Source organism: Lepidochelys olivacea (genome assembly GCF_965140295.1).
Source record: "Lepidochelys olivacea isolate rLepOli2 genome assembly, chromosome: 1".
Lineage (NCBI taxonomy): Eukaryota > Metazoa > Chordata > Testudines > Cheloniidae > Lepidochelys > Lepidochelys olivacea.
Genome location: NC_140411.1, coordinates 125,566,324 through 125,592,364, shown reverse-complemented (window position 1 = coordinate 125,592,364; position 26,041 = coordinate 125,566,324). Strand labels below are relative to the sequence as shown.

Here is a 26,041-nt window from a genome sequence, read left to right as displayed (position 1 = left end):
CTATACCTAATCTTGGGACCTGATTCTCTACTGCCTTGCAGTTCATATAGTCAGTTGCACCTCTGCAAATTGAATCTTGATATGCTACCTAACCAGAGCAGTAGCATTTTTGTACTCGCCTTGTAGAGATGGAAGTGTCTACATAACATACAAGGAATGAAGAATTAGGCTCTTTGTACAGGCATAAACATTCACATAAAAAAGCATGGTTAAGGCTGCTTGGTTCTCAAGGCAAAAAAAAAATAAAACCCAAAATTAGTTACAAAAAAGGAAAGTCATAACACAGTATTTTTAATCTTGGACTGTTTGCCACAGAAAATTATAATACAGATCAAATATCCTGTATTTTTCTAAATAAAATTGTTTAAAGCTATTTAATCAAGAGGTTAAAACCGATATTCAATTCCAATGAGCCTATATAGAAACCAATTTTAAAAATCACAGCAGAAGCATGCTCAATAGGAAGCTGACAGGCATGCCAAAGACCAGAACTATTTATTGAAAAACCTAAAAGTCACAGTTTTTGCAATAAGTATACATTTCTCATTTACATAGCCCTTTACACCTTCAGAGCACCACGTAAATATTAATCAATCCTCCAACACACACCCTGTGAGGTCAGAAAGTATTATCTCCATTTTACAGAGAAGAAAACTGAAGCAGAGAAGGTTGAGTGACTTGTACAAGGCTATAGATGGAGTCAAGATCAAAGCTGAGATGATAATTTAGAAATTCCAGGTTCCTACTCCTGCTTGCATGCCATTGGATAACACTGTCAACAGAACAAAGAGCAATGAGACCCTTCTACTTCTTGGATAGTATGGGAGGGGAAAGGTGAGCTAACTATGATGGGGTAGAGATTATACTTGTAGGGGTTTTTATTTTATTTATTTATTAAATAGTACTGCCATCAGCCCCAAGAGGTTACATCTTTTAATGCACAGCTCTCTATATATGTGGCCTACTACAACTTCTAAAAACAAGGCTCTCAATTTTGCAGCTGCCAGAACTGACATCCTAGTCGCACATTGCTCCTCTTCTATAATGGCTACCAGCTCTTTTGTCACCAGCACTGTCTTGCCTCTTAGCATTTTGACAAGTCCCAAATTTAAAAATACAAAGCCTCTAGCACCCTCAAATCCTAGTCCCCAGAAGTTAAATATTAAGCAGAGGCATCTCACTGACAACTACTTGAACTAACACTGGGTGAAGGTTTGTGGGAGATTATAACACATAAAAGACAGAGCAGCTCTTAAACTAATCTACAAACATTGGCTGTGGTTTAAAACAGTAGGAGAGTAGTGCGTTGGAAGCCCCAGGGTACTTGAACAGAGGGCATGCTGTCTGTTGGCTTTTCACTTCTGTGAGCCAACAAGGTCTCAAAAGTCATAAGTTGATCATTATGGTTTATTTCCCTGTGCATTATTTGCTTATTTTTGCTGAAAAGTTCCCTGCTATTTTTAATGAAAGTTCTCTCTCCTGCTAGGTTGCACTCAGTAAACTTGCTTATAATGATCACTGGCACAGTAAACAGGTCTTTATAGTGAAAATGATGATGATATGCCAAGTAAATATTGACTGGAACTGGTCTAATAGTAATTATACACTAAATAAATGCCATGCCACGTGTGGGGGAGGGGAGGGTGACACAGAGGGGATGGCAAATAAATGTTATTAAGATAATGTTGAAGTAAAAAAGAAAACGGTACAGAGTTTAGGCATAGAAGTTTCTGGTTATCAGGGAATAAGGTACAGATTATCAAAGGGTGCAAAATTCGGTTTAGGAACGGGTGGCGTAAAGAATACATAATCTGCAATCTCCCCGATTGGGGGTAAAAGTTTAACCGGTCAAAGTACAGACATTGAGATATGGGGGTATGTTGTCCATATAATGGCTATGTTCACATGTGGAGTATAATGAGTGGATACGATGATTGGGATGGATCTACCCTCATTTGGTGGGATTTAATGTTCAGTGAGTTTATGGTTCCAGTTCTCTATTACATTATTATTCAACCATCTTTAGGACTGGTGAAATAGTGAAAAAATATATTTACGGATAAGTTACTCAGTGATTTTGATTTGAAACATTTAAAATTACTACATACAAATATGATTCAAGCAGCTCCTGTGTGGAGTTCTGTACAGTATATGAGCATCCAGCTATGTATCCTGTGAAGCCTGGATTAAAATTTTAATTACAAGGGCTGATGTACTTGAGTGGTATTCACCTTCTATTTACTTTTGCATCCCATAATCATGTTGAGTGGTGTCAACTGACCATACCAAATAGCACTTACAGAAGTAAGGGTTGCCCAACCAGCTTTGTATCAGTAAAAGTATGGAGAACTGAGTGAAATAAGCCAACAGTTTAATATAATTTTAATTCACTGTAATATCAATACAGCATAAGTCCTCTATAAACACTTCTTTTCTAGGTTTCAGAGTGGTAGCCATGTTAGTCTGTATCAGCAAAAACAACAAGGAGTACTTGTGGCACCTTAGAGACTATCTGTTAGGCCATGTCTACACTATGAAAATACTCCGATTTTACAGAAGTCGATTTTTGGGAACAGATTGTATAAAGTAGTGTGCATGCGTCCATACTAAGCACATTAATTCGGTGGTGTGCGTCCACAGTACTGTGGCAAGCGTCGACATGCCGAGCGGTGCATTGTGGATAGCTATCCCACAGTTCCCGCTGACCATTGGAATTCTGGGCCGAGCTCCCAATCCCTGATGGAGCCAAAAATTTGTCGCAGGTGGTTATGGGTAAATGTCATCAGTCAAACCTCCCTCCCTCCGTGAAAGCAACAGCAGAAAATCATTTTGCGTCCTTTCACCTGGATTGCCTGAGCAGATGCCATAGCACAGCAAGCATGGAATCCGTTCACCTCACCGCAGCAGTTATGACCATTGTAAACACCTCGCACATTATTCAGCAGTATATGCAGAACCAGCACCTGAAAAACCAGGCGAGGAGGCAATGGCAGTGTGGTGATGAGGACATGAACACAGATTTCTCTAAAACCGCGGTCCCCGGCAATTTGGAGATCATGGTGTTACTAGGGCAGGCTCATGCCGTGGAACGCCAATTCTGGGCGCGGGAAACAAGCACAGAGTGGTGGGACCGCATAGTGTTGCAGGTTTGGGATGATTCCCAGTGGCTCCAAAACTTTCGCATGCGTAAGGACACTTTCATGGAACTTTGTGACTTGTTTTCCCCCTGCCCTGAAGTGCCAGAATACCAATATGAGATCAGCCCTCACAGTTCACAAGTGAGTGGCAACAGCCCTGTTGAAGCTTGCGACGCCAGACAGCTACCGGTCAGTCAGGAATCAATTTAGAGTGGGCAAATCTACCATGGGGGTTGCTGTGATGCAAGTAGCCAACGCAGTCATTGAGCTGCTGCTATCAAACATAGTGACTCTGGGAAATGTGCAGGTCACACTAGATGGCTTTGCTGCAATGGGATTCCCTAACTGTGTTGGGGTTATAGTCAGAACACAAAGCCCTATCTTGGGACCGGACCACCAGGGCAGCCAGTACATAAACCGCAAGGGGTACTTTTCAATGGTGCTGCAAGCACTGGTGGATTACAAGGGATGTTTCACCAACATCAATGTGGGATGGCCGAGAAAGGTTCATGATGCTCGCGTCTTCAGGAACTCTGGTCTGTTTAAACAGCTGCAGGAAGGGATTTACTTCCCAGACCAGAAAATAACTGTTGGGGATGTTGAAATGCCTATAGTTTTCCCTGGGGACCAAGCCTACCCCTTAATGCCCTGGCTCATGAAATCATACACATGCACCCTGGACAGTAGTAAGGAGTTGTTCAACTGTAGGCTGAGCAAGTGCAGAATGTTGTTAGAGTGCACATTTGGACGTTTAAAGGGTCGCTGGCACAGTTTACTGACTTGCTCAGACCTCAGCGAAACCAATATTCCCATTGTTATTGCTGCTTGCTGTGTGCTCCACAATCTCGGTGAGAGTAAGGGGGAGACGTTTATGGCGGGGTGGGAGGTTGAGGTAAATTGCCTGGTCACTGAATACGTGCAGCCAGACACCAGGGTGGCACTGCGCATCAGAGAAGCTTTGAAAACCAGTTTCATGACTGGCCTGGGTACTGTGTGACACTTCTGTTTGTTTCTCCTTGATGAAAAGCCGCCCCCTTGAATCACAGAATATCAGGGTTGGAAGGGACCTCAGGAGGTCATCTAGTCCAACCCCCTGCTCAAAGCAGGACCAATCCCCGACTAAATCATCTAATCATCTTGGTTGCCTCTAAATTCCCTGTAAGCCACCTGCCCTCCCCCCTTCGATCACAGCTTACGTGCAAAGGAAATAAAGTCACTATCGTTTAAAAAACATGTATTCTTTATTAATTGATTATAAAAATAGGGAGATAACTCAAAAGGTAGCCTGGGTGGGGTGTGCGAGGAGGGTAGGAGGGAAGGAAAAGGCCACTTCAAAACCTGTTGAATGACAGCCTTCTGTTGCTTGGGCTGTTCACTGGTGTGGAGTTGTTGGGTGCCCGGAGCCTTCCCCGCCACCCCGGCGTTCTTGGGCGTCTAGGTGAGGAGGCTATGGAACTTGGGGAGGAGGGAGGGCAGTTAAACAGGGGCTGCAGTGACAGTCTGTGATCCTGCTGTCGTTCATGAACCTCCACCAGACACCAGAGCATGTCCGTTTGATCCCGCAGTAGCCCCAGCGTTGCATCATGCCTTCTCTGATCTTCCTGCTGCCATCCTTCCTCACGTTCATCAGCCACTTTCCTGTACTCTGCTATTGTGTCCCTCCACACATTCTGCTGAGCTCTGTCAGTGCCAGACGACTGCATGAGCTCAGAGAACATTTCATCGTGCGTGCGTTTTTTTCGCTGCCTTATCTGAGATAGCCTTTGGGATGGAGGAGGGAGGCTTGAAACATTTGCAGCTGCTGGAGGAAAAAAAGGGAGTGAAGTATTTTAAAAGATACATTTTACAGAACAATGGCTATACTCTTTCATGGTGAACAACACTATTCACATTACATAGCACATGTGATTTTGGTACAAGGTCGCATTTTGCATCTTATATTGAGTGCCTGCAGCTTTGGTGTTAGAGATCACACACACAGTGCTGGGCAACAGAATTCGGCTTGCAGGCAGCCATGGTAAGCCATAGTCTTTCAGCTTCTGCAACCTTCATAACAGCAGCGCCCTCCTCTCCCATACCAAGCAAAGCACATTGAATTGGCCATTTAGTGCTGCGGTTTTCCTGTTAACATGCAGCAGCAGAAACCAAAGTAACTCTACCCCCCATCCAATTCTCTGGGATGATTGCTTTATCCCTCATCCCACATTGTGGCTGGTATCAGGGAAGATCCCTGCTAGCCAAATGCGAATAGCTCAGCACCAATGCCCCCCCACCCCACCCCCCGTGTGGCTAACTGCGGGGAGGATTTCTTTTTAGCCACAGGCAAACAGCCCAGTAGGAACGGCCACTTTTGAATGTCCCCTTAATTAAATTCCCCCTATTTCAACCAGGTTACCGTGAATGATATCACTCTCCTGAGGATAACTCAGAGAGAAGAACGGATGTTGCTTGAATGCCAGCAAACACCGTGGACCATACACTGCCAGGATTTGTCATGCAATGATACCAGATTACTTGCTACTAGCATGGCGTGGTAAAGTGTCCTACCATGGAGGTTGGAATAAGGTTGCTCTCCCCAGAAACCTTCTGCAAAGGCTTTTAGAATACCTCCAGGAGAGCTTCATGGAGATGTCCCTGGAGGATTTCCACTCCATCCCCAGACACATTAACAGACTTTTCCAGTAGCTGTACCGGCCACAAATGCATTCCAAGTCCTCAGAGCTACTTAATCATTAAAAAACGCTTGCTTTTATAACATGTATTATATTTTAAAAGGTACACTCACCAGAGGTCCCTTCTCCAGCTTGGTGGGTTGGGAGGGTATTTCAGTCAGGGTGAGAAAAAGATCCTGGCTGTCAGGGAAAACGGTGTGCTGTGTGCTCTCCTCAAGCTCGTCCTCCTCCTCCTCCTCATCTTCCCCGTCCACAAAATCCTCAGGTATGGCAGAGAGTACCCCATCATCGGAGTCCACAGTCAGGGGTGGGGTAGTGGTGGCAGCCCACCCTAGAATTGCATGCAGCTCAGCATGTCTGAGAAGCGGCATATGTCTGGGGCTCTGTCCCGGAGCATCCGTTTGATTCTTTGGTTTTCTGGTAAGCTTGTCTGAGCTCCTTAAGTTTCACACGGCACTGTACTGCATCCCTGCTGTAGCCTCTGTCCCTCATGGCCTCGGAGATTTTTTGAAATGTTTTGGCATTTTGTCTTTCGGAACATAGTTCTGATAGCACAGATTCCTCTCCCCATACAGCGATCAAATCCAGTACCTCCCATTCAGTCCATGCTGGAGCTCTTTTTCGATTCTGGGACTGCATGGTCACCCGTGCTGATGAGCTCTGCATGGTCACCTGTGCTGATGAGCTCGCCTGGCTAAACAGGAAATGAGATTCAAAAGTTCCCGGGACTTTTCCTGTACACCTGGCCAGTGCATCCGAGTTCAGAGTGCTGTCCAGAGTGGTCACAATGGTGCACTGTGGGATAGCTCCCGGAGGCCAGTACCTTAGAATTGAGTCCACACTAACCCTAATTCGAAACGGCGATGTCGATTTCAGCGCTAATCCCCTCCTTGGGGAGGAGTACAGAATTTGGTTTTAAGAGACCTTTATGTCGAAAAAAATGGCTTTGTTGTGTGGACGGGTGCAGGGAAAATTCGATTTAACGCTGCTAAATCAGACAAACTCGTAGCGTAGATCAGGTGTTAGTCTCTAAGGTGCCACAAGGACTTCTTTTCTAGGAAGCTGTCCAATGCAAATTCTCTACCTATTTGCAACTCTCTCTCACCCTCTTTTTAAAAGCTGGGATCAAACTGAAATGGCAGTTCTACGTGAAGGTGTTGTAGTCTGGGACACCTTTGGCCAGAGACGTGCAATGTTTGAGATAGGGGGCTATTTCTTATTCTTTACATTATTTCTCTCTCTTCACTATATTGCAAGGTGACAGAGAGGGACAGGTATTACATTCACTGCAACAAGTCTTTCTTTTTCTAAACCCCTTTGATAGGTGAAGTGCTTGGCTACATGTCTATAGTTATAAAAAGCCTCTCTGGGGACAAGTTACAAGATTTCATACAAACTATATCTAGCCATGGGAGGGAAAGGCTAAAAATGGGGTGAAATCCAGTTCTGTCACTTTCTTCAAAGGGACCAGAATTTCACCCCAGGTATTTTACCCTGTACTCAGTTTTCCCTTCATTAGGGAAGTGTAAGGTAAGGTGTGACCTCAGCTCCTTGTACAGAACGCTCTCTGGTGGCACAGGAGTGCAGCAGGAAAAAATGAGCCACCTCTACCCGATATGAGCTGCCAGACGGGCATAACATTCTTTTTTAAAAAATCCATTAATTAAGCAGACAGAAGATCTGAATGTGCATCTGTTCTCTCGTCTTTCACACAGTGCTCAGCAGTTGCTTACTGTAAGATGTCAAGGTTTCCACTTGAAAGATACCTGACCACTTCAGAGACTACTTACCTACACAGAGGGCAATACCTAGCTATACCTACTACAATGGCAATTTTAGAAGTATTTCCTCAATAAAAGGGGTGCCTTCTTTTGTACACATAAGCCAATAATCACACATTCAAAGAACACTTTATGTAGTGCAATACTACTGGGGCAAATTTACAGCCCTTCAAATGCCAAGTGACAGATAAAGGTTAAGCCAGAAGTGCCTGCCAGTATTTAGATGCCTAAAAATAAGCACAGCTTTCCACATACCAATGCCATGATATATCTCGCTTCAGTGTGAACAGGCAAGGAAGAAGGAAGACGGGGTACATACAGCAAGGAGAGAGCAAAGAGACTATTTGTTCTGGATGCCAAACATTAGCTGGGAAATCTCACGTCTTCTCTTTTGTTTTACATTTCATGAGATGACCTTGGAAGCAGAAGACCCACTGCCTTCTCAACATGAGAGGGAAGAATGAACAGGGGCTGCCTGTACCATCTCAGTTGTGTGCAATTTACTTATATTCCAAGACAAAAAAACCACTACATCTAAGCAGAATTAAAATATCCGTAACATAAGGGTAAAAAAACCCAACCAAACAAAAAAAAACCCACCTTACAAGGATGTTGTAATTATCCCACACCCAAACATTACATGCTAAGAAAATTCAGAGAAAACATCGCACTTAAGAAATCCAAACAAGAATGGAAATGCAGAGTTATATGAACAACCTTAATGCTCCCCCTTGGCATCACCATCCAATAAGCATGATTAAGGCATTTAAGGGTTTGTGGTCCCAGATTCTATTAAACTGATTTTTGAGGATATTGGGAGGGTGTTTTTGTTTTCTTCATGTTTCCCCTCTTGGTGTCAATACAGGCATGACAGTAAAGTGTCATCTGCATACACAAAACAAGAGGTGAAATCCTGGCCGCACTGAAGTCAGTGGGAGTTTTGCCATTGACTTCAAACAGGACCAGGATTTCATCCAAGATCTATGATCTGTCAGGACAAGGGAAGGTGTCAAATATTAGAGAGGTGCCAAAGGGCAAGGGCTTCAGCACTAAAAGGATGGGTTTGTTTTAGTTCCAGAGCACACACTGGAGAGGAGAGAAAGCTCTTTTCTCTTTTTAAGTGGTCTCAAGAAGGGGAAGAGACTAGGGCTGGCAGGCATTTTGAAGCCAGAGGTTAGCAGAGGTGCATGATGGCAGGAAGATGGTTGCAGGAGATAAGGGATAACAGAAGGAGTGATTAGCTTATTGCATCACCATCATGAAGGAGGAGAGGGGTTTTTCGCTTTTACATTGTTTGGGACAGGCTTGGTTCTTCCTTCAAAAAATCTCAAAGCATTCTCATATCTCTACGTTAATGGTGTCATGGGTGCTGACTCTATGCATGTTCCGGGGCTGGAGCCCTCAGGGAAAAAACAGCAGGTGCTCATCACCCACCAGCCACAGCTGTTTACCGCCCCCACTCATCAGCTGATGGGGAGCACAGTGCACCCACCAAACAGCTGATGGGGCGGTGAGTCTACATTACACAGTTTTGTCGACACAAGGCAGCTTATGTTGACCTAACTATGAAGTTGTACACACTGCAATGCTCCTCCCACCAGTTTAACTCGCCTGCTACTTTGACATAATAAAACCACTTCAATGAGAGGCGCAGAGCTTAGGGCGACATACTTAGAGTGATGCAGTGACACTGCATTGCTTACGTTGCCCTAAGTGGCCTCTAAGAGGTGTCCCACAATGCCTACCCTGGCCACTCTTTTGAACTCCACTGCCCTGCAGCCAGGTACACAGTCTCTTCCAGTTTTCTCGGCGTGGAGAGCTCACATAGCAACTGCCTAGCTGAACATGCCGGCTCCATGCAGCAAACCCACTCCTGCCTGGAGTACACCAGAGTTGTTGGATCTCTTGGGTCTGTGGGGAGAGGAGGCTTTGCAGTCACAGCTCCGCTCCAGCAGCAGGAACTTGCTCAGGGCATGGAGGTGAAGGGCTGTGATAGACACACACAGCAGTGCCATGTAAAAATCAAAGAGCTGCAGCAGGCATAGCAGGAGGCAAGGGAGGCAAATATTAGCCTCTGGTGCAGAGTTGCAGACCTGCCACTCTACAAGGAGGAGGCTGAGGTCAGGGTGGTGGTGAATAGCCTTCTCCTCCCCACCTTGAGCTCCTCTTATAGCTTTGTGTTCATAATGCACAGCACAATACTAAAGAGCAGTAAAGGCTCTATGCTTTCTGACACAGATGGCTGGCTCGCAGGTTACCAGGACAGTTGAAAAGCAGCTGGAAACCTAGTAGGATGCCCATGGAATGCTGAGATTGAGAAACCTGCATCATGAGATGCTGTGCCTGCCCCATGGGGACTGCAAACCCTTCCCAAATCAGCCTGCGGCCAGTTGCACAGTGGAATAGCTACCCACAGTGCACTGCTCTCTGTGTCGATGCAAGAGCAGCTACTGTGGATGCGCTCCGCCAACACCAGGAGCATAGTGGGGACATGGAACTGCAGTTTAATTACAGCTGTGGTTGGATGTCAAAGTAACTTAATGACAGGTTTCAGAGTAGCAGCCGTGATAGTCTGTAGCTCACGAAAGCTTATGCTCAAATAAACTGGTTAGTCTCTAAGGTGCCACAAGTCCTCCTTTTCTTTTTGCGAATACAGACTAACACGGCTGCTACTCTGAAACCTGTCATTATGCAAGGCACTGCATTTAGCCGTATGGAGTGGAAATCTATCAACTTCATGAGAAAACTCATACAGATACAGACAGACATCATCTTCCTTTCCAATGCAAACAGATGGACATTGTACCAAAAGGACTGAAGGCAAAGGAATGCAGCTGATGAAGTGAGCTGTAGCTCACAAAAGCTTATGCTCAAATAAATTGGTTAGTCTCTAAGGTGCTACAAGTCCTCCTTTTCTTTTAACGTATCTTAAGTCGACTTAACTCTGTACTGTAGACATAGCCTTAGTCTCATCATTTCTAATTATAACCAGATTTGTATGAGCCAAAATAATTTTTCCCCCTTGTTATTTACATTCTCCAGCTACTTGTAGACTTGTGTACACCCCTTCTAACCTTTCCTCATCAGTCATTTCCTCAACAGTCATTTTTGTTCTTCTTTTCTGAACTTTCTCTACTCTTTCTGGCAGTGAAGAGGCCAGAAGTGAGCACATTAATTCACTCTCACTGAAGCACTATAATGAGGGAGCATGGCATTCTGTTCCTTTGTCGCTATACCTCGAAACAGAGTGCCCCAAAGCCCTTTTTACTGACATCTTGCATAGCAACCTCATGTCTATTTGCCGTCCACTAGGGTTCCCAAATATCTTTCAGAATTGCTGTTTTCTCACTTCTTCCTTCTACCAATTCTTTGTGGCTCACATTTTTCCTCATATTTTATTTCCTTCTTATTTCTAATGTAAGGCACTTGGTATCACTGCTCTGTCCTCGTTAATGCTGGCAATTCCATGACATTTTGTAGCACCATTTATATTATGATAGGACCTAGAGGTCCAATCAAGCTCCCACCATGCTAAGTGCTGTATCACTCAGCAAAGGAAGTCCCTCACTCAGAGAGCTTACCATTTAATTAAGACAATACGCAAAAATGGATATATACATCTGAAGGAATAGGGAGGAAGATAATAAGAACGTGCATTTACACAGGCCAGGTAAGTGTACAGCTTGAGGGTTCTGCATAAGCGTAGAGAAAAAAAGTAGTAAAAAACCTCATCTCATAGACTAGTGTGTGACCAGTTAAAATTACACTCTAAAAAGGGCATTGTGAGGATTGATGTTAACTTACTCAATAATTCTATACTAAATTTATGTAGTTTAAAGGTTATGCAGAAAGGGGTTACAGGCAGCACTGAAAATTCAGACTAGTATCTGAAAAGACTTTTTAGGCCTCACCAGAAGTATGTCCAGTTAGAACTTAGTTGACAATTCTGCTGATGACGAAACTAGAGCAGAATCCAGCTCCCACAGAAAAATTGGAACTGCCTGACTAAAGGAGGTGAACATTTTTTTTTGCCAAGTAAGCAAGCAACTGTGACTGAACACGTACAGGAAGCAGATCGGTTGAACAAATCTAATATTTACAGTCACTCTTTTGTTATTACTCATTTTGAGGAATTTCACAATTCCCAACCCCACCTATTGCGTTTCTGCATGTATAAAGCTGCAGTGCTTAAGACCAGATACTGTCTATGAGCCAAGATATGCTTCCCATGCTATCTTAGGTAGACACCATGGGTCTATGTCTATACTGCAAGTGAAGGTGTGACTATAGCATGAGTAGGCATACTCATGCCACCTTAAATCTAGCTAGCGTGGATAACAAGAATAGTGTACATGTGGTGACATGGGCTTCAGCAGAAGCTAGTGTCCAAGTATGTACCCAGGGTCCACAGCAGAGGTATGGCTCAGGTTGTTAGCCCTTGCTGAGCCCATGCCACCACATCTACACTGCTACTGTTACCCAGGCTAACAGTGGTACGCCAACCTTTGCTACAATCACACCTTCACTTGCAGTGTAGACACACAGGCGAGTGCTTCTCTGCTCCTGGAATGACAGTAATCACTTCTGAAACGTCTCCCCTGCTGGAAAGGCATCTTTATATAGTCTCTTAAAGCAACTTTATCAGAGAGAGTTTAGCGCAATTCTTCACCCAAAATGTTTAGACTGTCCCGTGCTAATTTTATAAGCAAAAGAGATAAGATTCTCGGTTGGCTTTGTGGATAATTCATTTCAATCCCCAACTCCCATCTTCATCTTCCCAATAATTAAACCAAATCAGCAGGGCTCAGAGTGACTAGGAGCGCTGTTGGCTCTGCAACAGATGGAGAAGAAACAAAGACAACAAGTATGTGGTTGCTGGACCTCTGCCATGGCTTAATCAACAAAAACATGCACTCATTTTATTTACGAGGAAATATGTTTTATAACGGACAAGTGTTGTTTGGAAAACTTCTTAGGAGGAACTGCGCAGTGCTGGAAATCTAATTTTAAACTTTCTTTAGACAAGGCTTTCCTAAAAACACAGACAACCAATAAACTTTTTGACTATAGTTAGCATTCATGAGTTTAATGAGAACATGAACCCAACAATAAAGCCAGAGAAGCTAAACAGCTGCAGTGCCAATATAGCACTTGTTGGTTCAGATATAGAACAAGAGCAACCTTAACTGGTTTAAAGAGTCATTGTATTTTAACAATGGTGCACTACTCTTCCTAGCACAGGGACATGTTATGCACATAGATGCTATAACAAAGCACAATGCAATATCTATGCAATATGGAGAAGCAAATGTCATACAAAGTGGTCCTTGTGTTTATATTAGCAGTGGTAACCTACCTACTATTAGTGTCATTTAAACAATGATACTTCCTGTAAAAAAGCAAGTTATGTCAACAATGAACATATACAATGGGTCCAATTCTGTTCCCATATATAGGCTGGTGTAAGCCTGGAGTAATGCCACCTAAATGGGCGGAGTGTCAAGGGAGATAATAATCACTTCCTGTGATTATAAAGCAGCACTTCAGTGCAAAAGGATATTCTGGTACTGTAATGCAAACAAAGGTTCCTAAATTAAAGTTACTATCCAAGTTGTGCAGATTTCACCTGTCTGGCCTCATGTAATCGTGGCTATGTCTATCCCTGAAGCTAGGGGTGTGATTCCGAGCTCACACAGACACACGCATGCTAGCTCTCATTGAGTTAGCGTGCTAAAAATAGCATAGGCAGGAAAGCACGGGCAGTGGCGAGGGGCAGCAGAGGCTAGCTGCCCCAAGTACAAACCAGCCTGGACCCCAAGCGTACGTACTCGAGTGGCTAGCCATGCCCCGGGCTCCCCACTGCCTGTGCCACCACAGCCACACGACTATTTTTAATACGCTAGCTCAATCAGAGCTGGCACAAGTATGTCTGCACGAGCTGCAGATCAAACCCATAGCTCCAAATGCAGCACACCCTAAAACTGCTTGCAGGTACCAGTGTCTGTAGATAGGTAGAAACCATCCTGCATCTTTTGTTGCTTTCACAGATTCAAACAATTACTTTCACAAGAATGACAAGTGGGGGTGGGGGGGAAATACTTACAGTGGGCCTGGTGTACAGTTTAATATAAATTTGCCTAATCATTGGACTTATATGCCTATACAGAAGTGGTTTTAAGTATGAACAAATAAAATCCCTTTTGACCTTAAATGAAATAGATACAAAAAAGCCCTGCTCACTTTATAGGGGAAAAAAGTGCACTCCTTTTACAGTGAGACTTACACTGCTGTGATCAGAAACACAACAAATGGGGGAGCAGACGAGAAAAAACAGGAAAAGCAGATTTATAAGGACACATTTACACTTGGAAATGTACTGAAATAGCTACTCCAGAAAGACAATAACACACAGGGCCTTACACCAAAATAATTATTTTGGAATAGCTATTTCAGTAAGTTTCCCAGTGCAGACAATCCCTATCGAACTTCTGCATGCACTGCTCATTCTGAAGACTGACCTCAGCAAGTCACAATTCAGTCAGTCAGTCAGCACTCAGGGTTCCATGTCGCTGGTTCAATAAGAGTAAGATTTACCATATCCAGGTCAGTTTATTGGTCCATCAAGTTCTACATCCTTCCTCCAGCAGGGACCAATACCTTGTGCTTCAGAGGAAAAGCAAAGCCCACAGTGCATCTGGTCAACTGTGCAATGTTGTAGATGGATGGAAGCCATCTCCCCCTGGCCAGATGCAGGAGTCAGCTTATACTTTGAATCACCAGAGGCTTTGGCTTCTGCAGGATCTTAAAATCTGACCAGTATCTGCAATGGGATGCAGAGTCTTTATACAAATTTTTAAAAAGTGCAAAACAAAAAGGGACAAAGAAATCTCACTAGTCCCACAATTTAAAATTTATAAAATAAACATGATTCTCCAGAATGTGTTATAATGGATAACCATATTTCTTAAGTACCATTCTAACTTTAGTCACGCACTTCACAACTGACTTTTAGCTTGCAGTTATCCTGTTTAACCCATGTCCTGCAGGGGGCAATTGTTTCTGAGCACATCATCAGTAATAAGATGATTCCTCAACTAGTTACATCTGGGTCTCGTTGCCATTAAAACAATATAGAACATTAAAAAAATTATTTACTGTGACATAAGCATCAAGAGTTTCATGGCTTGAACTGCTACTTCATGGTCCTTGTCCAGAGCCATGGACACAATTCGATCCTAATGGATGTAAAACGACAATAAAAAGATGTAACATTTTTTGTTCTGGACAAATATTTATTTTGCTACAGTTAGATCATCTCCACTAGTAACAAACAGGCTTATTAGTATTGCAATGACTATTTCCTAAGAGACATAAGACAATTTGCTTACCACCAAGCTGTTCCATCATTATGTTACGTTTTTATTTGAGTTAATTGACCAATAAGAAATTTGTGTAGATGCAAGAGTGTCTCCACAAGAAACTGACTGCAGCTCACAAATTAAGAATGATTGGCCACTTGTTTGTAAATGAAGAACAATTAGTAACAATATGCTAAATCAGGATAAATTCTAAGCTACAATGTTACATAAATCATTTCTCTACTCAAATGTGAAAAAATTCTGGAAGCCATAACCCTGCTAAAAAGGTAAGTACATTTTGGATCACGTGGCTGTTTAACAACGCACAGCAATACTCCACAGATTAGGGCAGAAGTACAGAGGGCTGCTGTAAAACTGTTTAAAATATGGATTGAATTTAGATAGGCAGAGTTTATTTACTCAGATTGAAACTTGGCTAAAACATGAGAATTATGAGCCTCCTCTTTCAGAAAGTGCCATGGGATTTTCAGTGACTACGAAGAGCCAAGTCCTTGGTTTTACATGACATCCAAAAGACTGTACCTGCAGGCCTAGCAGAAGAGTATGCACTAGCTGGGGCACTGGTTCAGTCCTCCGAAGGAAGAGTGCCACCTATGGAGTCATGATACCACTTCCTGCAGCACCTTGGGTTTTCTTATCCAAGTACTGACAAGGCTAGCTAGTGACAGCTGATGAAATCACAACCAAAGGTAACATTAAAAAGTAGAGTGCTGACTGCCTGAACTAGCCTGTACGTGGCAACTTGATCAGTGCAGTGTACTAGGGACACAATGGCCTCTGCTCAGCTCACCCAACAGATGCTCAAAAGCTATCCATTTACTGCCTAGCATTTGACTTGTTCAGACTGGGGATGGGAAATCTTTCTGCAAGGATCACAGAGTCATGCTGGATAAGCACAGAATCATACATTCCAATAGCAATCTATGCAGAATCACCCAATCCAACATCTAACATACAAACTCAGTTTTGAGGGGGATAAAGGAACACAGGGGACTTTGGGATGCCAAATACTCCTTGCCAAAAGAATCCTCGCCAAGAGGCTGGACATGGCTGTCCGCAGAGCCTGCCAACCCCACTTTGTTCATTGGCCAAAGCAAAACCAGAATGTTCTCATGAATGAAGAGCAACATCCCACAAACTCCCCCACCCAACAATCCTAGCCCGTCTAAGGGACTGACAGCCAACTCTGCTCAAAATATCAGATCCTGTGTAGCTAGCCAAACCGGATTTTAAAAATAGAAAATGGTATTTCCATTTACCTTGAATCTGCTAGTAAAGAGATCCATTTTGGATACCAGCTCTTTTCTGTTATAAATTCCTTGCAGTCCCAGCAGACACTTCAACCGCACTTCAGGTTGCTGTTAGACAAAGAAGAATCTGATAAGTGACAAATCTTTGGCACTGATGTTATTTACTGATGATTTGGTGGTCATCCTATGGGAGTGGGAGCCCTATAAACGCCTACGATGGACAAAGCAAAAACTGCCTCAATCTCCATTACCAGACAGATCTATAGTTATGTCACATATGCCTAATAGCATACAATGGGCCAAACTGAGAGGTGATCTCTAAGCTCATGTTACACTCCCATAGAAATTATAACTAATTACCAATGGGAGTGCAAGGAGTCCACGATCATATAATTCCATGCCCAGGGTGTCAGAAGGTGAAAGTTGCGGGTGGTCTACTTATATCTTTCTGCTATTTGTTTTTCTTGCAACACTTTCCTCAGATATGAGTTAAACCAACTTAGAGTCTCTTACAGTCCCAAGACTAAGTGGGCCAAACTCAGAGATAAAATGTATGTATGTTATACAATAATAAACTAGTTTAAGTCAGTATGACGGAGTTCGCGTTGACGCTGGGGCACCCAGTGAAGGTTTTATGTTACACCATCTAGACTCCCTCATGCCAAGTCTACACTGATAAATTACTTCAGATAAAAACACTCAGAGTAGCCAAGAGCTGTCCTGTTTAACACATCACATCGACTGACTGTGACTAATCCTAGAATCCCCTCTATTCCCTCCTAGGGTTATCCACAACCTGCTGACATGTTGATAAATACAACAGTCCTTACCTACCCTGAGTGCTAAGACATGTCTGAGCTCATGTTGGTTAAAATATGTTCTAGCATGATACAATTTTCCAGTGTAGACAAGTCCTCAGGTTCCCTTCTGTGTTTGGCTAACAAATATAGTTGGTTTATACCAAAAATATTTATGAGTTTTATAAAGATTTACCTCATTTGTTTCTCTGTAAGCCAATACTACTGTTCAAAATGGTTCTATAAAAAGAATGTCCTTTTCCTAGACTTTGAAATGCCTCAAGTGTAATCCTGCAACTTTAAAAGGTCAAAACCTTTAAGAATATTAAAAGACAGTCATTCTAGGGCTCTAAAGCAGAACTCACTGAGCTCTGCTGAACTCTCATGGCAAAGGGTTTCTGCAGAGCCCCTGCAACAAATTACAGCCTTGTATTCACTATTATCTCCTTCATACTAGATTTATTTTTTTTCATTTCTCCCTCTAACATGGCAGGAAAATAAAAGAAACCCAAGCAGTGCAGATCTCCTACAAGGACGCTATCCGTTACTGCAAACTTCCCATTCTCCTGCTTAAGACGGAACGCAAACGATGCCATGCAGCAGCAGGCGTTGACTAATGAGTCTGTGTAAGACGCTTTTTAGTTAGAAATAGAAAATGAAAGATCACCAAAGAATATGGGCACTGATTTTCAAGTCGTCTAATTTATCCTTCTCTACCTTCACATACATCAGGCACATTTCTTGAGTTTTGCTCACCTCTTTAAAATTTAAGGCCCTATTTCCACAGGTGGACTGCTGCACCTGATGAAGCTTCTTGCAGGATTAGCGCCCAAACTTGCTACTTACCACTGACTACTACCTGGCATACCACAGTCAAGAGCTGTACAAATTTATAAACACACTCAGCAAAACCACTGTACCTCAATCCCAGTCCCACCCCACACTGTTCCATTCCTGGGCTGTAATCCTGAATAAAGACTACATCTGTGCTAAATTTAAGTTGTGCTGGTTGTGTCAGATGGTCAGATATTGACTGGAGCAGAGAAAAATCATTGTCATTTGCATTTGTCAGTCAGACAATATTAGAACATAGGTCTGTAGATAGGACAAGTTAATTCCTAAAACCGTATCACCTGCCTTTCCTAATCTCCCTTCCCACCTCAAATCTCTCAGTTTAACCCTACATGTATTTTATGTGTTAAGGAAACTACATCTAGGGACTAAGAATGAACAATCCATTAAAGAAGTACGGGCTGGATGAATGCACTATAAGGTGGGTAGAAAGTCGGCTAGATTGTCGGGCTCAACAGGTAGTGATCAATGGCTCCGTGTCTAGTTGGCAGCCCGTATCAACTGGAGTGCCCGAGGGGTCGGTCCTGGGGCCGGTTTTGTTCAATATCTTCATAAATGATCTGGAGGATGGTGTGGATTGCACCCTCAGCAAATCTGCGGATGATACTAAACTGGGAGGAGTGGTTGATACGCTGGAGGGCAGGGATAGGATACAGAGGGACCTAGACAAATTGGAGGATTGGGCCAAAAGAAATCTGATGAGGTTCAATAAGGATAAGTGCAAGGTCCTGCACTTAGGACGGAAGAACCCAATGCACAGCTACAGACTAGGGACCGAATGGCTAGGCAGCAGTTCTGCGGAAAAGGACCTGGGGTGACAGTGGACGAGAAGCCGGATATGAGTCAGCAGTGTGCCCTTGTTGCCAAGAAGGCCAATGGCATTTTGGGATGTATAAGTAGGGGCACAGCGAGCAGATCGAGGGACATGATCGTTCCCCTCTATTCGACATTGGTGAGGCCTCATCTGGAGTACTGTGTCCAGTTTTGGGTCCCGCACTACAAGAAGGATGTGGAGAAATTGGAGAGAGTCCAGCGAAGTGCAACAAAAATGATTAGGGGTCTGGACCACATGACTTATGAGGAGAGGCTGAGGGAACTGGGATTGTTTAGTCTGCAGAAGAGAAGAATGAGAGGGGATTTGATAGCTGCTTTCAACTACCTGAGAGGTGGTTCCAGAGAAGATGGTTTTAGACTATTCTCAGTGGTAGAAGAGGACAGGACAAGGAATAATGGTCTCAAGTTGCAGTGGGGGAGGTTTAGGTTGGATATTAGGAAAAACTTCTTCACTAGGAGGGTGGTGAAACACTGGAATGCACTACCTAGGGAGGTGGTAGAATCTCCTTCCTTAGAAGTTTTTAAGGTCAGGCTTGACAAAGCCCTGGCTGGGATGATTTAATTGGGGATAGGTCCTGCTTTGAGCAGGGGGTTGGACTAGATGACCTCCTGAGGTCCCTTCCAACCCTGATATTCTATGATTCTATGATTTACCTCCACTACCATTATTTTCGTCATCTTTTTTACATTTCTTTCCTTTGTTTTTAGCCACATTTCCTGCCCCATTTTCCTGTTCCTTAGAGTGAGTGTTTACTCCTCCTGCACTGCTTTTTCCATTATTTAAAATTTTTCCCAAATGATCTCAGCAGCTTTTTGCTACAGATAAAGCCTTCTTTTCTTTTCCCTCACCAGAATCACCATTCTTGTCTCTCTGATTCTGCAACAGGAACTTAGTTTAAAATACTGCTGATCTGTGAAAAGAACCCAGCTCACTCTCCCCACAGCACTGCCAAACTAAAACATAGTGAACGCTTTTTTTGTTCAGAGAAGTCAGAGACTAGGACTGAGAATACATCCAGGGAGTAGATCTGTTGAATAAGATGCCAGTTTTACAGAGACACTGTTGCAGGATGTACATGTGAACTGTCATGACATCTGGGGGGATGTCATGACATAGAAGTTTCCATAGAAGGAATGTCAAACCACACAGATGTCCTGTCATGGACAACTTCTCAAACTAATTTGTAATTAGACAGGAGAAGGATGATCTCGTGGTTAGCTCCCAGGACTTGATGTCAGGAGGAGATCTGAGCTCTTTTCCCACTTCTGCCATATTTCCCATGCAAAGCAGCAAGAGAATCATTGCATCCCTGTGCTTCAACTTCCTCCTCAGTACAAGGGGATCTACCTACGTAGCACTTCTCTAGCACCTTACAGTAGAGGATCTCAAATTAGTTTTGCAAGGCTCACAAGACTGGTTTTGTTCTTGAATCTTTTCTTCTGTAACGTAAGCACATTTTGTTCCAAGAGGGATTAGATTTTTGTAATTTTTTTTTCTAATGAAAATGCTACATTCTAGAAGTAAAAGCATCACACAACTCCCTACACAACTCAAAAGCGAGGCTGACACATGTGGATGTCCCAAGCGTGTGTGTATGTAGTACACCTTTTATTTTCCTTAGAAAATAAGTCATCCTTTCTACTCCTTTCACCTACCCCACCTCTGCTCATCTCCATTTTTCAGCCTCCATCCCTCTCACCTCCCAGAGGAATTTTTTTCCCTGCCCCTTTCTTTTCTTCCACATCTAATTGCTCAGATCAATACATAGGAGCCAAACACTCACTGTAGGCATCAAAATGCCACTTTGAGCGTCAAAATGCACAATTAGGGGACCAAGTTTGAGAAATGGGACGACAGTTCTTTAGGAAGGGGGTTAACTGTATAGTTATTGTTACTGAATGGTGTTGCCAGATTTTGCATTATTTGTATTTAGTATTAAAAAGCAACATTTATTCCTGTCTTCTAGAAATAATTAACTACTGAAGTTGTTCCAGCAGAAAATTACACCTTCAGGACATTGTTTCACAATTCTTACTGGGACACAGACAGACTTTTCATTTTTTTTATTTTGAACTCAGTACCACTAAGAGAAATGGATTTGGGGCATCCAGTTGGGTGTGGGAAATATCTTCTATGCCAGCATTAAGTCTGCATTATAAATATACGTCATGTCAAAATGGCATCAGAAGGGTAAAATAAGTCATAACATGCAAATAAGTCTTTGAAGACCAAATAAGTGTTTAAACCTTTTTTTAAAGCTTCCCAGTGACTGACTGAGTTTAGTCTATACTTAGAATGCCACAGGTTATCTGGGCTACATTTTCCTGTAGTTGAAAACAATTTTGTGGTTACTCAGATTTGGGCCCTAAAATTATTTGGCAAATGTCTCTGGAACTATATTCCCAAATGACAATGATCTGGGTACACCTTCCCCCACAAAAATGGGAAGGAATAGCTTGCAGTATGTTTTTTAAAGCCAGTACCGCAATGCAAGATTGGTATTGTAATCAGTCAACTGGATGGAGATGAAATCCAGAGGCCTTCTCATTTTATCTCACTTAGTTTTTGCTACAGTGATTGCTTCCAGTTAACAAACATTTTTTCTTTTTTTAAAAAAGCAGCTGTTTCCAGTCTCCAGTAAAAGACAGCAGATGGGGTTCTGTGCTCTAGCCAAAGACACCAAATTTTTAGAATTTTCATATTGTACTGCACTGACAGCAATGTCACATATTCTAAGGGAAAAATGGAAATTCTGTGTTTGTAATTTGAAAGATCTCTCAACCGGCCATACCTTAAAAAGTTGCTATGATTGATCTGAGAAACTTCTCTAGACTCTATGGCTACATCTACACTACATACCACCTTCAGTGCCCTGTAGCGCACATCTAGCTACCCACCACAGGGAAAAGTGTCCTCACGGCAGTGTGTTGCTACACATGTCAAAGAAAGGCTCCAGCAGAGGGGAGGCAGCAGGGAAAGGCTTCAGCTGCTCCCCACTGCCAGAGCCTTTCCCTCTGGTGAGGAAAGGCCTTGGCGGGGGGAGGCAATGAGGAACGGTTGAGCCTTTTCCTCACTGACCCCAGCCTCTCTGTGGAGCAGGGCTTCAGCAGCAGGGAGCTGACATAACCTTTCCCCACTACCAGAGTCTTTTGCTGAGGAGGAGAAAGGCTGCAGTAGCAGGATACTACTCTGCTAAAAAAGCAGTGTAAATGGAAGGCAAAGCTTGGGCTAGTAGAAAACGTGTAGGGAATGTACTCGGCTTCATACCCACACCCTTCAGGCATGTCTTTATTCTACTGACTTAATCCATGTCTCACCATTTACTCACTCTGCTGTGTATACCCATGGAAGAGGGGTTACGTGAGTATGTACAGTACATGCTGCCAAAAGAATCCTGCTATTTAAATGTGCCCTAAAAGTCTTTGTGGGAGAGGGGCCTGTTATTGGTAAGTTAGTTTCCTTTTAAAGAAGTTTAACCACTGCTTATATAGTTATAGCATGAAACACAAACAACGTGATTTGTGCACCCTCTGCTGGCTTTGCAGTTAACTAATATTCTATTCAAAGAACTATGTGTCATCATATATAATCTTGATGCAAAAGAACAGACATTTTGGCATTTATACAGGAGCTATATAAACTCATTTTATTTATTTTAAAAGATGCCCTACAAAAGTAAAGTACCATACTCAGTAATTAACCATTCACAGCAAATACTGTCTCTGCCAGGCTATTAAGCACACACTGGTAAATTTGAGAAAAATATGTTTACAGGTTAACTTCTAAAAAGATAGACATACTAAGTTCATCTCTGCTCTAAAACAGGAAAACTGCTAAACAGATGAGGACAAAAGCCTTGGGGGTGAGGGGAAAGCAAAACATTATTTGGAAGATTTTAGGAATATAAGAGGTAATTAAAAGAAACTGAACTGTAACAAAATAGTTGAGATTTTAAATAATATTTTCCAAATGTTCTTATAGCTCCACTTGTTTTCCAGTTCAGAAATAAAGAGTATTATTGTCTCTCTCTATGAAATAATATAATTTAACAAAGTAACAACTGTCAATCTTAAAACAGAAGTTTACCCTACCTCTAAAATTGTACATACAGAGGATGTATTCCATGTCACCACTTAGCAAGGATAGGTTTCAAAGTCAACTTACCCAATAAAGTGAAACATTGCTCAAGGTCACATACATATACACCCAGCAAAGCTATACATACACACACCATGGATCAGTGCCGCACACTTTCACACAGCTTTGTGCATAGAATGGATAAAAGTAAGTGCTTTCTATTACTTAGTGGTGTAAGGTGAGTTTTAAAACAAAACACAGTATTGGAGGAGGGGAGACTTTTTGACCATGTAAGAATATATAACTCTAAGTTGTTTTAACTTTTAGAACAATTTTTTTTAAAATCTTGAATTAACTTTCCTTCTGTGGGAGATAAAGGGAGGAGGAGGTGAAAATCCTCACCTTATCATACAGCATCCATCCAATATATTTCAAGTAACTATCATTTAAGAACGTATCAGGATACATTTTCATCCAGCTGCCAATTTCTTCAATGCAGATAGCCCGGATCTCAGGAATCACATCACTGTAAAATTACAAAACTGTGTTATAAACACATTTATAAATACCCAAAAGATACCAGGTTAATTATTTGCTTTTCCGAGCAGGAGATCAAGAGTTGCAGATATACATGCAATCCCAAGTAGCATCTTAAGTGTCCATTCAGTAACTTTTAAACATGTCTTTAATCTACAAATCCCCTACAAAGGATCTGTTAGTGTTTGAAAAAAAACCCTGTTAGCTACACAAGTTGCAATTATTTTGAGGGTTTGGAAGGTCTTTCAACCATAAACTTATTAGTCTGTAGCCAGAAGGAAGAAGCAAACAAAGCAGTGGAGAATGAGTGTACATAATGAAGGGGTTACTTTCTAAGCCTAAATGGGTTCTTTCAAATAATTCAGTATTATGTGCTTTTTCAGAGAAAATTTTACTGTCCCTTGGATATTCATCTTGATTTAACCGGGACACTTTGCATGAGATTTTCTTATGGGATGCATGTATGCTGTACAGACTTATTTTTATTCCTTCCTATTCTTTTTTTCAGTGAGGGAAGTTAGATTGTCAACTCATCAGGGAAGGGACAGTGGGCTCCTATGTGTTAGTACAATATGCAGCACAATGGAGTCCAGTCTTGATTAAGGCCTGTGGGTGCTATTTCAAAAGCATATAAATGATAAATATTCTTACCGATATCTCTGTAAGAATGTCCCTTTGAAAATAGCATTCATCATATTCTCTATTTCCAGCGGTTTCTGTTCATACTGAAAATACCAAAAACATTGAAAATTCCAAGTAGGGAATATGACAAATCCCCTTTATATTACAGGAAATTCATATCAAGGTAACCACATTCACGTTGTTACACTGGGTGCAAACCCTACTGTTTGCACAATTCATCAGTACAAAAATATGAGCCTGTCTACATTAGGGATTTGATTTGGCACAACTACATCAAAATAAAATGTCATTGGATTTCAATTATGAATCCAAGTACTAAGACACTTCATATAATATATTGGTTGAGGAAAAGAACCTTGTTCTAGGAATACACAGAAGGAATGATACATGCCATTACACAATTAGTTTGCATGTGTAGGTCTAAGTTGTCTTTGTAATTCACTTGGACATATGGTAGAAGTCAGAAGCTGGAAAAAACCCAGAATACCTTTGGATGAGGTAGTCCAATGGGCACCTTGACGAAGCCCTGAAAACTCGGTAGAGGTCTTCAGAGACAATAAATCATTTAGTCATAATCTATCATTTCTCTTTAATGAAGGTACCATGAAGGTGACAAGTAATTTCCCACCCCACACCTCTTCCCTCTGATTTGCCCAAGAGACTGGGATTAGGAAGCTAACACTTGCCCTAGTCTGTCTCTCCTGCCCTACCTAGCCACCTTTCAACACAGAAGCTGCCTCTTCTTACAAATACAACAATTGTACCCATGACGGAGTTCAAAGATTACATCGGAGGTACTTGGTTGCGAGCTTAGCGGGGCAGGGACTCTCTCTCACATTTGTGCAGCAACAAACTATGCCAGCACCTAAAAGATAATTTTCCATGGTGCAGGATGCTGCATGGACAGTAGGAGAGTCACAAGAGGCTGTCTGGGTGTCAGGAAAGGAATAATGGAGTCCGGACAGTAGGAGAGAAATGAGCCATAGTTTAAATTGTGGTCACATGGCATTTTAAGAATCCTTTTTTCATACAGTGATAAATTCCAATATCGTTGGTCTAATTCCAGAGTATAATCTGAGCAAAGACCAAAGAATTTGGCTCATGGTTTGTGGGAGCCCAGTTTTGTGTGTGCATGCATGTGTATGAATAGACATGAAAAAATTACCAGATGCACACAGAAGAGATGCCAATTCACCAGCTAGTCACATCCCCAATTTTGAGAGGCTATCATCAAAACAGAGACTTTAAAGAATACTATGCACTCTACTGCTGCATAATGGCTAGAGCAAGTAGTAAAATGCAGATCAGTTGTGTGCGACATGTCTGGAGTGCTTGTCAGTATAGCACTGAACCTGGTAAGTGAGAACTGCTTTGCAATCTATCATTGATGATGCTTAGCAAATATCACCTCCCTGTATTTCAAAAGTGTGAGAAAAACATGTGTAAGTCAGCAGCCAGAAAAGAGCCACCTCTATTACTACATCTTCACCCATCCCAAATAACAAACCTGACCCACCTCTTTCCTTTTTCTCTCTAATTGGTCCAGTCTGTGATTGGTCCTCTTGACAGAAATCCTGTTCTTCTCCACTTGATACAGCCTTTGAGCGTTACATTTGCTGACATCAAGATTTAGATTTACTCTTACAAGCGCTGTCAGAAGCTTCAACGCTGAAAAAGAAGAGAAACCAAATAAGTAAGCCTTAGCTCAGCGGTACAAATTACAAAGTATATTCAACATGTTAAAACAAGTGTACTGGTCAACCTCAACCCTGCTTAAATTGTAAGATCACAATCCAAGGTAGGAGCAGCAAAAAGACAGATGTTGGGGTAATATTTCATTTAAATTTACTACTTGGCTTGGAAACAAAAGGGTTGTCAGAGGTGTTTTATTCTACTCCTGGTGAAATACTTCTTTTGGTCCAGGTGATGTTGCATGTTGCAGATTTCCTCCTTAATTTTGGACAACAATCTAGAGCTATAGGATAAGTGCCTTCCTCAGATGTGAAGAAACGTAGTAACATCAGTGCAAGAGCTCAGGACCACACGAGCCAGAGTCTGATGGTCTTTATGAAACCGTATAAA

At 42.3% G+C, this 26,041-nt stretch overlaps 1 protein-coding gene across 1 annotated transcript in view; it reads right to left on the bottom strand.

The window, feature by feature from the left end:
* LOC311521755 (cohesin subunit SA-2-like) overlaps positions 1-26,041 on the bottom strand; it is a 92,855-nt gene that overhangs the window by 35,396 nt on the left and 31,418 nt on the right. Inside the window, exons 9-13 of the mRNA XM_084630308.1 lie at positions 25,476-25,627; positions 23,969-24,042; positions 23,183-23,306; positions 16,229-16,327; positions 14,746-14,825 (exon numbers count right to left, since the gene is read on the bottom strand). Of these exons, the coding sequence (XP_084486434.1) occupies positions 14,746-14,825; positions 16,229-16,327; positions 23,183-23,306; positions 23,969-24,042; positions 25,476-25,627 (529 nt within the window). The remainder of the gene's footprint in view (positions 1-14,745; positions 14,826-16,228; positions 16,328-23,182; positions 23,307-23,968; positions 24,043-25,475; positions 25,628-26,041) is intronic.